The sequence below is a fragment of the Crocuta crocuta genome, unplaced genomic scaffold (genome assembly GCF_008692635.1).
Source record: "Crocuta crocuta isolate KB4526 unplaced genomic scaffold, BGI_CrCroc_1.0 scaffold229, whole genome shotgun sequence".
Lineage (NCBI taxonomy): Eukaryota > Metazoa > Chordata > Mammalia > Carnivora > Hyaenidae > Crocuta > Crocuta crocuta.
The window spans coordinates 5,019,068-5,034,475 of record NW_027536464.1 but is presented as its reverse complement, the minus strand read 5'-3'; the positions used below and the strand labels follow the sequence as shown (position 1 = coordinate 5,034,475).

General features: G+C 58.0%; 1 protein-coding gene across 1 annotated transcript in view; it reads right to left on the bottom strand.

The window, feature by feature from the left end:
- LOC144218610 (striated muscle preferentially expressed protein kinase-like) overlaps positions 1 to 15,408 on the bottom strand; it is a 42,761-nt gene that overhangs the window by 9,210 nt on the left and 18,143 nt on the right. Inside the window, 20 exon segments of the mRNA XM_077748549.1 lie at positions 2 to 1,532; positions 1,799 to 1,867; positions 2,796 to 2,838; positions 3,028 to 3,180; positions 3,836 to 3,862; positions 4,357 to 4,535; positions 4,643 to 4,720; positions 5,202 to 5,259; positions 6,538 to 6,738; positions 6,863 to 6,959; positions 7,208 to 7,376; positions 7,820 to 7,932; positions 10,197 to 10,372; positions 10,503 to 10,626; positions 11,031 to 11,237; positions 11,835 to 11,939; positions 12,140 to 12,259; positions 14,719 to 14,942; positions 15,050 to 15,239; positions 15,341 to 15,408. The exon segment at positions 15,341 to 15,408 is cut by the window's right edge and continues 5 nt beyond it. Coding sequence (XP_077604675.1) covers positions 2 to 1,532; positions 1,799 to 1,867; positions 2,796 to 2,838; positions 3,028 to 3,180; positions 3,836 to 3,862; positions 4,357 to 4,535; positions 4,643 to 4,720; positions 5,202 to 5,259; positions 6,538 to 6,738; positions 6,863 to 6,959; positions 7,208 to 7,376; positions 7,820 to 7,932; positions 10,197 to 10,372; positions 10,503 to 10,626; positions 11,031 to 11,237; positions 11,835 to 11,939; positions 12,140 to 12,259; positions 14,719 to 14,942; positions 15,050 to 15,239; positions 15,341 to 15,408 — 3,932 coding nt within the window.

Sequence of the window (15,408 nt, the reverse complement as noted above, 5' to 3'; positions counted from 1 at the left end):
AGCCGCAGACGCTGGGACAGCGACAGCGAGAGGCGGCGGACGAGGCCCGGCTCACCGACCGGCCTGAGGTCTTGCACGGAGCGGGAGCGCTCCGGCCGTCGCACCAGCTCCAGGGGCGTGCCCGCCGGGCTGGGCCGGTACATGCCGTCCTCCTCCTGGGCCCCGCGGAAGGGGCCGCGTTCCTCGGAGCGCGAGCGGCTCAGCAATCGCAGCCCCCGCGACAGGGGCGACTCCCGGCTGCGCTTGAACTTGGCCTCGAATACAGCCTCTGACTCTAGGTTCTCGATGCTGCTGCTGAGACTGCTACCTGGCCTGCGGGGCACTGTAGGGACCCGGGCTTTCTCGGCTAGCACTGGGGGCGCCCCAGCTGAAGGCACGCGCTTCTCGGGAGCCCCTGGAGGTGGGGAGGCCACCCGGGCAAACACAGCCGGGTGGGGTCTGGGCTCTGATGGAGGTGCCCCAGGGCCCTGCAGGGGGCCCCGCGTGTGGCCTGACAGCTGGAGCGACTGCATGATCTGGGCATAGGGTGTAAGGGGGGCCACCGGGGTTGGCGGAGCCACAGAGGGCTGCGTAGGTTTGGGGGCTGGGACTGACTCCAGCGTGGACGCGGGGGCCTTCTCTTGGGCAGGCTGGGGTGCCACGGGTTGCGGGGCATCCCTGGGTGCAGTGGCAGGAGGTTTCAAAGACTTGGGGACACTGGATTTGGGGGCACTGGGCCTTGCAGGGCTAGGGGGTTGGGCCTCACTGAGGGCAGACAAGGAAGGAGACTCCTGCAGCCTGCGGGCCCCCAGCCTGGCCACGGGGATCTCGAGGGGCGCTCCAGCGCGGCGGTGTCTGCCCCGGGGCTCGGCCTCTCCCTGNGGATCCCGGACACGGCCCCCCCAGCTCTCTAGCAGGGGGCCCCTGAGGCCACTGACCTTGCCATCCTCAGGGCCTCCCCGCAACAGCCGCTGGCGCAGGGCCTGCAGCCTCTGGGCATACTCGCCCTCACCCAGGCCTCCCCGGGTCAGGCGGGTGGCCCCCGGGCTGGGGCTTCGGCGCTGTGGCAGCTCAGCAGACGCTGCCTTGTGCAGGCCCCGGCCCGGCTCCCTCGGCCCGGCCCGGGGCAGGGCGCTCTCGGCAGAGCTGCCCCTCCGGAGCTCTCTCCGCTGGGGGCTGGACCCAGCTTGGGGCTCCTGGCCTGGGGAGGGGAGCGCCTGAGGGCTGGGGGCCTCCTGGTCCTGAGAGGGGGCCCTTCCCTGCTCCTGCCAGTCCATGGGGGTGGCAGCCCCAGCCTCCGGGGTGCCCAGGGCTTCATCCTCAGTGGGAATGTCAGTGAGGGACACCCGGGAACCTGAGAACTCCGGCTGCAGTGGCCGGGGCACTGAGGGCAGCTCCTCTAGCTCTTCCTCCTCAGAGTCAGAGGAAGATGAGAGCCCCCCGCTGGGGGGTGGTCTTCTGGGTATGGCTACCCACACCCGCTCCGGGGGTGCCCGCAGCAGCTCGGGGATGGGGCGCAGCACCAGGTGGCACTTGAGGCTGATCTGGGAGCGCTGGAGACAGGGCACTAGAGTCAGACCTGAGCGAGACCCCTGAGGCCCGACTGACCCCTCAAGCCCACCTCAGCCCCAGGGGAGAAGACCTAAGGCAGGCGGAAGGTCAGGGAACAGGAGCCAAACTGGGCATTGAGAGAATGAAAAGTGGATGAAGATAGACGGGCAGGGAGTGAGGGCACATGATAGAAAGAAGGCGGGGTTTGAGAGACAAACTGCAGAACGAGAAGGTGGAAGGCGCCGAGGCAGGGCCCAGGCAAACTCACCTGCCACCTCCGCCTGGAGAGGAACAGCTTTAAGTGATCCGTGCTCACCTCTGCGCCCTTGGCCTGTGTCTGCAAACCCAGGAAAGAGGGCCTGAGGAAAAGTCCTCTGTCAACCTAGACCCTCAAGGTTTGGCAATGGAGAGACAAAGTCCACAGGAGGGGACAGTGGACCGGGCAGCATGGAGTCTGGGCTCCCGGGCGTCCCTGCCCCTCAGATCTGTCACGACTCCCACCGCCATGACAAAATCCCTGAACCTAAGTGGAAGGGCAGAAAATCAGTGGCTGTTAGTGTGGGTGTGGGGCTTACACCAGGGCTCTCACACAATCTTGGCACACTGGCTGCCCTTAGGAGCCTGCACCTGCGCCCCTGGCCTGGGCTCCACGCCCCAGCTCACCACCTGTCTCACGTAGAGCCAGCGTCCCAGACATCTGGAGCTTCAGTAGGCCAGACCCAGACAGCTGTTTCCCTCAGCCCTCCACCCAGGTGTCTGAAACGAGCCCATTTATGATCTGAGAGACAAGGCTCATAGTCCAAGGACGGAAACCAGAATGACCTCAACCTTCAGTTGACCCAGCATAACATTCAATGGATGGTTTATTCGGTCACTCCTTCCGGGTCATATGCTGAACTCTACTCCTCTGCCCTATGGTGCTGGGGTTTGAAGATGAATGAGTGAGAGTTCTGGCTCAAAACCAAGAGACCCGTCTAGCCAGGCCACCCACGAACCGCAGTGCAGGACAGAGGCAGACACAGGGCTGAGGAGGACCAGGGCTGCTCTCGAGAGCCAGGGAAAACCCTGATGGCTTTGCTTATTAGCAAAATAGGGGTAGTAATGTCTTCCTTTGCAGAGCTATTGTGAGGCCGACAGACCATATGGGCATAAGTTGCCTCTCACACACTACCGCACACAGTAGGCACTCAATAAATGGAGCTGTTAATAATGTTCTTTCCCCCCCCCCCCCCACCTCTTCTACTACTACTTTGCAAGCGACTCACTTTGAACCAAGGATGCTCTAGGGTCTCCTCTGCGGTAGGCCTCCTGTAAAGGAATGAGGGTTAAGAAGGGCTGTATCATTCATTCAGAGAGCCAGTCACTACGTGGGAAAACAGGGCCTGTGAGGAGTTGGGAGATTGAACATCTAAGTGCAGAGGCTGGGGGGGTCAGGAGTGGGGGCAGCATGAGGGGACTCTAAGGGGTGGGGAAGGCTCCTCAGGACCCTGTACTCACAGCCGGTCCCGCACCAGCACTTTGATGAGGAAGCCGCGGGCCTCCCTGCTCAGGCTCAGAAATGTGGTTTCCTCGAAGGCCACGTTGTAGTTTCGAATGTTCATCAATGTTGTCCGATCGTTTTCCCCAACAAATGGGGAGATTCCCGTCAGACTGCAGAGGCAGAGAGGGCCAGTGTGAGAGGGGGGCAAGGCCCTGGGGCTGAGGCAGAGACTTCTAGGGATGCCAGTGGGGACATGGGGTTGGGGACAGGTGGAGGCCCTGGGGCTCTGGGGATAGCAGAGGCAGGGTGAATCTGAACACAGGGCAGTCTTTCAGACTCTTGCCTGTCCTGCCCCCACCCCCGACCCCCAAATAGGTGAGAGGGCAGTACTGCCTTGGAACCTGAGCTTTAGAGGACCTATTTTGTTCCTCCTCCAGCCACGGGCTGTTCCTGAAGTGAGGAGTCTGTGCCCAGGGGATGAGCCGCCCTGGGCCTGAGCCTCTTTCTTCTAGTGCCTGTTCTGGCCACTCAGGGCCTTCTAGTTCCCTGCCTAGATGGACTAAGCCTGCACTGGCCTCTCCGTCCAGCCTCCCAAGCACGCTGCCAACATGCCCGCCCCTCACGGAGGAGCACGGTGGGAGACGGAGCTTAGACTTGCAGCCCACGTTCATGCACGTGAGGCCCCTTGCAGTGCAGGGGTGAGGGACAGAAGGGGTGGGCTGCAGGCCCTAAACTGCTGTCCTGCCCCAGGCTCTGCAAATGTTAGGGGTGGGCCTGCTAGGAGACCATTGGAAACCAGGGGCCATGGTGCAGAGGGGTCCTTACCAGAGGAAGGCAACAACGCCCACAGGCCTGTGGGGAAAAGAGAGCAACAGATGGGTAAGTGGACAGCCCGCCCCCCACTAGAAGTAAGTGGTTTTCTGCTACCACTAACCTAGTGGGGAGTGTCCTCACTGGGACAAATGGGCACAGGGAGGCCTCCTGGAGGCCTCTCAACCCAGAGGTCTCAAGGTCCCTGGAGGAGTCAAGGGTCAAGGCAGGGCCGGCCCAGGAAGCACAGAGGAGTCTGGGAGCCAAAGAGCTGGCCTGCCTCACTGTGGGAGGCAAAGTGGCCATAGAGGGCAATGTCCCCATACCTGGGGGAGATCAGAAGCCAAGGAGGGAGGGGGGGCTAAGGCCTTGAGTGATTAGGTCAACTCTGACTGAGGAGGGTAGGCACATGGGCAATAGACCTACTGTCAGAGAAGGAACCTGGGCTTAGTGAAGCTCCTCTCTACCGGAGAGTGAGGCCCCCGCAGGGCACTGAGGGAAGCTGCCCACCCCGCAGCCCAGCAGGCCAGCATTACCAGACGTCGGTGACTCCAGACACGGGGGTCTGATTGACAATCTCAGGTGCCACGAACTCAGGTGTGCCGTACTGGCAGTACTGGGGCTCTCCTGGGGTCAGCTCCTGGGCGTTCCCAAAGTCACAGAGCCTCACCTGCTCTTCCCCTTCTGCGCCATCCCACACCATCAGGTTCTCGGGCTGCAGAACACGAGGGAAGGCATGGGAGCTGAGTGGAGGGGAGAGGATGCCCCACTGCCTGCCTCCCATGGGGGCTGCGTGCTCCCCACCCACCACCCGCTCCTCACCTTGACATCCAAGTGCAGCACACGGTTCTGGTGCAGGTAGCATATTCCCTCGAGCACCTGCTGCATGTAGGCCCGGATCTGTGGAAACAGGAGACCCAAAGTCCGTGGGGGAAACGGTGGGGTGTTAGGTTCGATCACCACCAGAGCTGTGGCAAGAGGTCAGGCCTTCAGATGGCCAGCTGGTGGAAGTAGCTGAAACACAGGTTTGGCGTTTCTGAGACCTGGGGCCTCCAAGTACGACTGTACAGGTTGAGCACAGAACAAATATAGGAGGGAGCCATTTACATTATGACATAGAACTATGCAGTGTACAATTTGTACAGCCCTCCATGGCAGAACAGCAGCGAGACTAAATGGAGTCTAGGTGGGGCTCCTTCTGAGAGAAATATCTGAGGAACGTTTGTATGAGGAANCAGAAAGGGGGCTCTACTGCCTGCCTGATAGTGCTCTCCACCACCCCCCCTGGCCTATTCATGGGCACAGATGGCATGCCCAGGACCCACCCCTCAGTCCTCAGAGCTCAGGCGGGTAACCTGACCCCACCACCCACTGCCCTCACCTCAGACTCACAGACGGTGGGTTTCCTGGCCATTCGCTCCAGCAGCTCCTCTGTGCATCTATGTCCCAGATCAAGGAGAACAGTGACAGTGCCAACTTCTGGGCCCTCCCTGGGGCAGTGCCCTCCACCCCCAGCGCTCAAGCCAGATCCCAGCTCCGCACAGAACTCCCCTTCCCCTTAAAGCATATCTAATACCCATTCACAACTGTGTTTCCACCCTTTCCCTATTATCTGGGTGCATAGGCGGGACCACCCTGCTTGAATTCCCATTTGCTTTGGGGTCTCAGGAAAGTTGCCCAACCTCTCTGAGCCTAGGTTCCCTCAGGTGTAGAATGGAGATGACCTCTTCAGTCATATCACTCTGTTAGGTATTAAAAAAGACCAAGTTAGAACAGAATTTTGTTGACCATGGATGGAACTTCTTGCCTCTTTTTGAGAATGACCCACGACATTTCACAAACGGTCATTTTGCTGAGGTTTGGGCTCTAACAGTGCCGACTGGGAGGCTGGTGTGAAGGATACGGCCACCCTGCGAATGGGAGAGACAAGCTGATCACCTTACCACAGTGTGCCTCTGTGGATCCAGGGCTCTCATGAAAGAGCAAAATCCATTCTTTATGAAAACAATCTCTCAAATAAAACCAGTCCTGATGCTCATCTGACAATGGAGTCACTTTGAAAGTTCGGATACACCATGCTGTGTTTTGTGTGCATGCCTTTTGTTAGCTATGTGACCTTGGATAAGTTACTTAACCTCTCTACACCTCAATTTTATCATCTGTAAAATGGGGATAAAAAAATTCCATGATATAGGTGTACATGAGCATTAAATAGGTTAATATTAGTAAAACTTAGAGCACTGCCTGGTACACATTAAATGCCATGTAAGTTTAAGCTAAAAGGGGAGCCTGGGTGGCTTAGTCAGTTAAATACTGACTTCAGCTCAGGTCATGATCTCACAGTTCATGAGTTCGAGCCACGCATCAGGCTCTGTGCTAACAGCTCAGAGTTTAGGGCCTGCTTCGGATTCTGTGTTGTGTCCCTCTCTCTCTCTGCCCCTCCCCTGCTCATGCTCTGTCTCTCCTAAGAATAAACATTTAAAAAAAAATTTTTTTAAAGATGGGGAGGGGCTAAAAAATGTTGTTTTTGCAGAAGTCTCCAGACTCTACCCTCTAAAGTTCTGACAGGATGTCTTCAGAACTCCCAATCGTCAGTGGGAACATTTCCTAATAGGTGCTCAGTACCTTCTAACGGTCAATGGGTCTACTTTGCAAAGTGAAAATCATGTTGCTAATTGGCCATGTATCCCTTACCCTCCCACCCTATCCCAGGATACAGCTCGGTGACAATGACCAGTCCCCGACGCCTCTCAAAGGCCTCATGGAAGTAGAGGACACAGTCGTGCTGGAGCCGGGCCAGTAGCCGGGCCTCCCGCCATGCTGATGCCTTCGGCTTGGCCTGGCTGGGGATGAACTTGGCCGCAAACTCCAGGCCAGAGCTCCGCTCCACCACACGCCGCAGGTAGGAGAAGGCACCCCTGGGTGACGACACAGGGAGGTGAGGGGCTCAGTCATCGCTGTAGCCCTGGCTCTCCAAGGTCTCCTAGCTCAGACCCAGGCCCCCTTGGCTCCCAGGCACGGCACCCTCTCCTGGCCCCACACCTGCCGATCTCTTGATGGATGTCATAGAAGTCGCTGAGTCTCCTTCCTCGCTGTTCCTCGGCTTCCCCGGCCCCCTCTACCTCCATGGCTGTCTGAGCTGGGGAAGAGATGCCTGGCTTTAGGTGGGGGAAGGGCAAGAGTAACAGGGCAGAGACAGTGACAGGCAGAGCAGATGAAGGAGGCAAAAGAGGAGCAGGAACATTGAGGGCCTGAGGTGGGGTGCCGGGGCTGGAAGATAGCGGTGGTTTAGGAGGGAAGGGCCTGGTGGGGGGTTCCCCGCTGGGGGCTCACACGGCATTCCCGAGAAGAAGCCCGTTGCCCTTCTCCCCTCGCGCTCCAGCCCACCTGAACGCACAGCCAGCTCTGCTTTGCAGGAGACTTCGCCAGCCAGGTTCCGCGCGGTGCAGGTGTAGACGCCTCCATCCTGGGTCCCCGTGCTGAGCACCACCAGGGAGCACTCACTCTCTTCGTACACGAAGCTCACATGGCTACTCTCGGTCAGCAGCACCTCATCCTGCAAAGCTGGCCGTCACCTCCAGCCCAGGCCCGGCTTTGCCTCTACCTGGGACCCACCTTCACCTCCATGACCAAGACCTAGTCTCATCCCTACCTCAAGGGCCAGGAACCCTTCTACCCCAGGGCTCGATATTATCTCTGCCCTGGGGGCCTTGCTCCCTTCAGCACCTGAAATTGGCTCCACTTCATCTCTCACTAACAGCCCCACACACCCAATTAGTCCCCTGGTTCTTGAAACACCCACTAGTGCCACATGGCACCCTGGGTCCTGTTTTTCTCTCCTTGCCACACCTCTGGCAATACCGTTGTTCTTCTCTGTCCAGGTTCTCTTCCTCCTAAGGTTACCAAGACCCCTCCGGGCCAGAAATCCCTCCTCCCTTCCCCTCAGGCTCCCAGCCGGCCCCATGCTAGGACTCCCTGAGGCCTCTGTCACCCTCTGACCTTGTACCACATGATGTCTGGCAGTGGCTTCCCCTCAACCACTACGGCGAAGCGAGCGGTTTCCCCAGCCCCGACCTCCACATCCTCCATGATGGATTCAAATCGAGGGGCCTCTGAAACACAAGGGTGTGTGGGGAAGGGCAGGTGACAACATTGGGGTCATGAGGACGTGCCTCTTCAGTCCCTCTCCAAGCCCTCCTTCCCTCAGCGACCGGCTCAGGCAGAACACCAGACGGCCCTACATCCTAGCACCCCACCTACCGGGGCTCTCAAACTCGGCTCCCCGGGAACACCAGAGCTTCTTGCTTGTACGTGATGTTCTCCAAACCTCAGAAAACCTAAGCCAGAGGGTGCAGCCTTGCTTTGCTGGACCCTCAGTGTTCGTTTGGCAGCTCTGTAACTAGGAGATTTTCACACACAAAAGAAATCTGGATTTCCTGCCCCTCTTGAAAAAATCAGGATTGCCATCCTGAGCCTCTTCCCTCACTGCATTCATGGGTTGGCGAGGAGTGGCTCGATGCTGCCCCCTGTGGGTGATCGCCCTTCGGCACAACCCTACCTCGGGCTTTACCGTCCTGAGCCCCGAAGGCAGCTCAGGCTGTGGCCCTGAATTAAATTCGCAGATGGCGTTGCCTCTATCTTGAGCTTTTTCTTCTTGAATCTTATTTAAATGTTTAAGGGGCCTTTTACCATCTGGGAGATGACAAGATGAACAAACAGTTACCAATTCTCAGCTCAGCTCTCCCTCGTGTGACTGTGATTTCATTCCCTACGCATATCATGAGGTCATATTATTTCCTGGCAAAGTGGCTTCTAATGCTCAGGATGGGATTAAATACGTATGCTAGCGTGCTTTGCAGAGGAACCTTCGACTTCCCAGGGCCCCACCTCCTGAGCATGTTTGAGGGTCTCTGCTTTAAGAGGAGTGGAAGTGAGCAGCCCCTGAGGGAAGAAAAGGGGACATTTGGCAGGAGCCACCACCCATCACAGGCACTCAATCTGACTTTATACAGATAAAGGGGGGGGGGGGTGACACCCTGGGAGTCAAGAAGACACTACCATGGGGCAGATATGGAAGTAGGAGGCCATTCCACTTGCCCTGCCTGGGGGCTGGCGGGCACAGTGGGAGGCGCATGTCGATCCAAGCCTCAGGCCTGTTCTAGTCCCGGCCCATTGGGACATAGTTTCTCTCTGTCATTGCCCCAGCCAGGCTGGGCTGCAGGGCTCTCAGTGGCCAGGGCCTTCCCCAACCCTGAGGCTCCTCTTCTATCTGGGAAGAAAAATGCGTCCTGCGGATGGTATGCTCAAGATGCAAAGCGGTGGCTGAGTAGGAAGTGTCAGGGGGTGCAGTGTCAGGGGGTGCAGGGGGGAAGCCGGGTAAGGGACCATATCGGGGCCAGCTGGGCTCCCCTTCTCTTCCTCACACATCCTACTGCATCTCTCTTCCACTTTAAACATCCCTTCCCACCCCTCTAGGAATCTGGTTTCTAGTCCAGAGGTGGTGGGGGGTTACTCTGTGAAGGTCAAAGGACCAGAAGGTTTCAAGTGAACTTGAGCAATTTTTTAAAAGCACCAGCAAATGTACATTTATCCGGAATATGATTGCCTGTGCTAACTAAAATGTCATTTTCTTTGCATTTGGTTGGAATTGTATCTACTCAGCAGGTAACACTGTTTAGCTCACGCTGATCTGAAGTTCTGAGTGGCGGTTACATATGCCTAGAGTTAATTAACAACCCGGAAAACAAGACAATTACTTCTTAATGCATGCCACCGGTCGAGAGCCTCCATCTTTAAAGGAGAAATTATAAAAAGGGTCCTCACTGCAAAGGTTGGCAGGGCTCTGTCAAAAAGACCTGTGCAAAAGGGCCACCACGGTCCCCAGAGCTGGAGTCTGCTGATCAAATGTGCTCGCTTGGGCTTTTTCCTTTTTGAAATTAAACTTGGTCTCCCTACACCTGGTATATTTGAGGTGCTATTTCCTGTTGTGTTTAACACAGGAGCCAGGAGCTGGCCCTGGAGTTGGACATCCAGGCTTGAATCCCAGCTCCTGTCCTTATCAAGTTGTATGACCTTGGGCCAATACGTAGCATCCTCTCCAAGCCTCAGTTTTCCCCATCTGTAAAACGAAGATACTAACCAATCCCATCCCACAGGGTTAACGTAAATATTTCATGAGGTGACACATGGAAGGTATTTAGCGCTGAGGCTGGCACACACTATGTGCTCAATAAATACCTTATGCGTACTACCACTGTTATTTACACTAGCGCTGCTATTACTACAGCCATTAGATGGACAGGCCTGACAGGTGGATGTACACACCTGGGGGCATAAGGCGAGAGCCATGGAGAGGAAGAAAGCGTGTGTCACCCACCTGCCAGCTCCAGGGTGACCGAGCAGGCCTGTGTGCCGTGGCGGTTGCGGGCAGTGCAGGTGAGGGGCCCCACGTCTCGGCGGCTCACCCGGCAGATGCGAAGACAGTACTGGTCATCATCTGGCTGACTCAGCTCATACACACCTGCCCGTGCCTCCAGGAGGGCCCCTCGACAGCTAAGAGACATGACAGGGAGGTCACCAGGATCCAGACATGGTGGTGGAGGGGGGCCTGACCCACTCAGGCCAGGATGCCAGAGCTGGACGGCCACATGTCAGGAATGAGGCATGCAAGGCAGGGCCCCACCTCCTCCAGACGACCTGGGCCTCCACATGGTTGAAGGTGACCGTGACACTGGCGGGCTGTCCCTCCACCACATACACGATGTCCGGCTTGTCCACCACAGCGGGCGCCTCCTCGAGTGGTGGGCCTGGGCGGAGTAGAGCACGAGATGGTGCTGGGCTTGAGACCAGGTCATTAGTGCCCTGGATGATTTTAACCACCCCCCTGCCCCAACCACCACGGGAGCTCTGTGTTTACAGATGAGGAAGCTGAGGTTCAGAGAGGTTCAGCTATTTGTCTAGGGCACACATCCAGGAAGTAGCAGAGCTGGGATTTTGCCCTGAGCTTGTCTGACTCCAGACCCTCAGCCTTGCCCACTGTGCATGCGGCTTTCAGGAGGAAAAAGTGCTTGGGCTGGTCGAAGTTGCCCCCAGCCGTGCTGTTCCCACCACAGCTAGCATGTCCAGATCAGCCCTTGAGCTTCCACCACGAAGACCCAGGTCCCTGGGCCCAGCAGCCCCAAGCCCACCCCGTAGGAGAACCCAGGCTCACCGCGCTCCAGCAGCTGGGCAGGCTCGGAGGGGGGTGAGGGCTTGCTGCTGCTCTTGATGGTGGCGCTGAGGACCCGGAAGATGTGCTGGACCCCCTTACGCAGCCCCACGGCTGCCCACCCGGGCTCCCGCAGGCCCGTGGCCAGCACTGTCCACTGGTCTGAGCCCAGAACCTGGTGCTGCACGGTGTAGGTCAAGGCGTCTGGGTCTAGTGGGGAAGCAGCTGCTAGAGGTGGGCATTGCTGGGACACCCCTGCGCCCCCCACCCCATTCAGCTGGCTCAGGACCTAGAAACTCATCATTAGTCTGCTCTGAGGACCTGCCGCAGTTTCTCCTGTTGCTTCTGCCTGCCTCCCATCTGCTCTTTCCAACCTGGCCAGCCGTGCTCTGAGCCAACCAGGTGCCAGGCATAGGGGCCAGTTACAGGCATGGAGGGAACTTAACTCATATCCCAATTTCTTGCTACTGCCTGAGGTGGAGAAACTGAGGTACAGAGCAGAGAGAAGTCATACTCACAGGGAAGGGGGGGTTCCCAGGATCATGACCCAAACACCCAGTCCCTCTAAGAAAGGGAATGTGGAGGCCTCTTTGTGGCCTCCCCTGAGGCGGAGCCAGGGCTTTACCCACCTTGGAGAGGAGACAGGCAAAGCTGGTCCTGGTCGTGTTCCCAGCACCCCGCTCTCTCCTCCCCTCCACTGGCACACCTCTCTGGGCCTTGCCTCCCCGTCCTGGCCCCCTGGGTGACCCCTGCCGGAGCCTGCGCATGTCCCAACCCCACCCCACAGCCCTGCGGGGCCCGACCCACCAATGGCCATGTCCAGACTCCTGGGGGGGGTCCATGTGAGTGTGATCATCTTCCCAGTCACAGCCACCACTTGCGGGGCACCATCTGGGGGGCCTGGAACCACATCTGAAAGCCACAGGTCAGAGGTCTGCTGGGTCTTTCAGGGCCCACTGGCTGTGCAGGATCCCCAAGCCTCAGGACAGTGGGTGGGGGCTGGAGGCACAGCCACAGGGCCAAGGGCAAGGCCAGATGCTCCCCAGGGTACAAGGGGAAGGGAGGCCCCCGTGTGGGCAGAGGCCAGCTGACCGGGAAGGTGCCTGCCTTACCTGTGACGTAGAGGTGGGCATAGCACGCAGCTTTGCCCAGCTTGTTGGCGATGACGCTCTTGTAGACGCCGGCATGCTGAGGTCCCACGGCAGGGAACACCAAGCGATGGACATCCCTGTCTGGGGGGTGGACAGGAAGACAATGACACTGGGCCTGAGCGAGGAGGTTTGGAGGGGTGGACCCGGGCCACCACAGGCCTGGCCCTTTACCCCCACCCGCTGAGGGAGCAGCAAGGGCGCAAGAGCAGGGCCCACAGCAAGAAGCACGTCCACCGTGCAGCAAACCCGAAGTCCAGGCTGCCGAGCCTCCACCTACAGCCCTGGCCCCTCTTGGCTGTCCCTCCAGAGACTTCTCATCTTTCTCCCACACTGATTCCCCCTTTGTGAGTTCCTACCCCACTAATGACCCTTCACCTCTGCACCTCTGGGAGTCACACCTGGGCGTCGAAGTACTGACCAAGTTTCGTTCCTAAGGTCCCTCCCTCAGCCCCCTCTCCATCCCCAGGGCCACTGCTGGTGCTGTCTGTAGCACGGTACCCCCAAAAGCCCTCCAATGGCATCGAATGTCACCCTTCCACCTGGGATGGCACCTACTGTGCTTGAGGCACCTGCTAGCATCCAAAGCCCTCAGCCCAAACACCCACCCGGCCATAGCTCTGCTCTTCCTCCAACCCTAACAAGCCATCAGGTCCCCGAACAAGCCCCTGGAATTCCATCTCCAGGTTTTTGCTCACAAGATTCCTCCCTTCTGGAATATTCTTTTCTTACCTAAGGCCTTCTCCTCCAAGACACAGATCAAGTGAATGCCAGCTTGGGAAGTCTCCTCTGTACCCCCCATCCCTGCCTCCGTCCCCAGGGCACCCAGCACCAGGCCCGCACTGCTGTGGGTGGCTCGTCCTCTTTACTTACATGTGTCATGGCTCCTTAAAGATAGGGCTGACTTGTCATGTCAGCCCCAGTTCCCGATGCCTTACACATAGCAAGTGCCAGAGATGTTAGATTATAAATTATAATAAGAGTTGTCTGTTCTGTGCCCAGTCTTTGCCAGCTACTTGACATGCATTTTTTTCCATAATCTTTTCAACAACCCTGCAAGATGATCCTCATTTTACCAATGAGATCAGAGACATTAATGGACTCATCCAAGGTGACCCAGCTAATAAATGACAGAACCCTGGCTTGAACTTGTTTCCCTCTGATTCTGATCCTCCTCTTCTGTACTGTGACCCCCCAGTTATGATAAGGAGGCCATCTCAGGCAGGGACGCGAAGGGGAAGAGGCCTGCGCTGTCCTCCGTCACGTCAGGGCCATCCCCAAACACCCCTCCCCTCTCTTAGTGGTTATCTCCACGTGGAATGCTCACTCATTCATTTATCTCTGCTGACACTATTTATAAAGGAAGAGAGACCAAGGGCTGCCACTGACCCCAGATACAGACAGAGGCTGAGACACCAGCTCAGATCCCAAGAGACATCCTCCGGGGGCCTCAGCAGATTGAGAGACAGGAAGCCTATGGGCTGAGCAGACAGCCCGAGGAGGGTGCTGTGAGGAGAAGGGCCACAGCCACCGTGGTGGCACTGGACAATGGGGTTGGGGAGTGGGGCACAGGTGACGGGGGCACCCTGGTTAGGAGGTGGGTGGTAGGGTCAGATTGTTTTCCTGCCTTTGGGCAATCCCTCTGTAAGCCTCAGTTTCCCTGTTTGCAAACTGGGATAATAGTACCCGCCTTACAGGCACTATTGATGAGGAAGGTGAGATCATCCACAGCAGGCCTTCGGCACTCAGGGCCTGGCACTCACAAAGTGCTCCAGAAAGATAAGTTCTATTACGTCACAGCGGTAAGAGGAACCCATCATGGGTCGCAGCATAAGCCATCTGATGGGGTTAGATAAATCTCACAGGAGACTCAGATCCCTTCCAGGATGGAACTGAGATACTCCCGAGAGAAATATCCCAGGCGGAAAGGACACGGTCCCAGATACGTTCCTCTGTATCTCTCCCCTGGCTCCTTTTCTTTATTTGGTACGGTTAACAACCCTGGCCAAGCAACATTTCAGAGCCAGACGCTGCCTGCACCAGCCTCTTCGCTGAAATTCTCCGGGAAGGAGTGAGCAGCACCGCTTTATGAACAAGGATAATAATGGCAACAATGAAAACAATAGCAATAATAATAAGATTTTTAACATTTACGGACCACTAGCTATTTGCCAGGCCCTGCTCTGAGTACTTTATACGTACTTACTTACTTAAAACTCATAACAAGCTTTTGTAGATAAGGCACCTGAGGCACAGAGGGGTCCTGTAACCTTGCCCAGAGTCCAGCTGGTCAGCAGCAAGTACTGCCTGTCCAGCAAGGGCTAAAGGGGCCGCCCAGTCCCAGAGTGGCGACCCAGCAGGCAGAGCCCTGCAGCTCAAGGAAGAAGGCCAGGAGCTCATAGTGCCTCTGCGCTCCCCTCCCCTGCAGCACCGCATCCCCCAGCAGGCTCAAGGGCAGGGAGAGGGAGAAGGGAAGGTACTTTGGGTGCACGGCGTGCCACCCTGGAGGGGACCCTCCCCGGGGTCCCTCCCTAGACACGTACACTGTGTCATGCGCCGGTCGTCACTGCTCTGGATACGGTGGCCATTGTGGAACCAGCTGATGGTGGGGTAGGGCAGGCCTGTCACCTGGCACTCCAGCATGGCCTCCTTGGCCAGTCCCACCTCCAGGTCCTGCAGCGGCCGCAGGAAGTCGGGTATGGACAGCCGCTCCAGCTCGCCCTGCTCCGGCTCCTCGGGGATAGATGGCATCTTCTCCAGCTTCGAGCTGTAAGAACGATGCGGCTGCCCAGATGCCCAGAGCAGCCCCTCCCACCACGGGACGGAGGCAACACAGGGGTGGCCCGGGGTCCCCCCCGGGAAGCCCCGCGGTACCTGGGGCCGGTGGCAGCCGTCCGAGGCTCCTCCACATAGAGCTGGGCTGAGCACTGGGCCTGGCCGTGGGCGTTGGTAGCGCTGACTGCATACAGCCCCTCGTCCTCACTGCCCACGTGGGCGATGTGCAGAGAGTGCAGACCTCCTTCCTGCCGGAGCCGCAAGTTCTCGCTCTCCTCCACCTGGTGGCCTGGGGGAGGGAGGGGTGGGCATTCGGAGCAGGCTCAGCGAGGGAGCCCGGCCCCAAGGCCCTCGGGGGTCCCCCAACGTCTGCAGGGCAGAGGGCCATACCAAAATGAGTCCAGGTAACGGCGGGGGGCGGAGTGCCGCTGATCTTGCAGTCGAAGCGGGCGGCACGG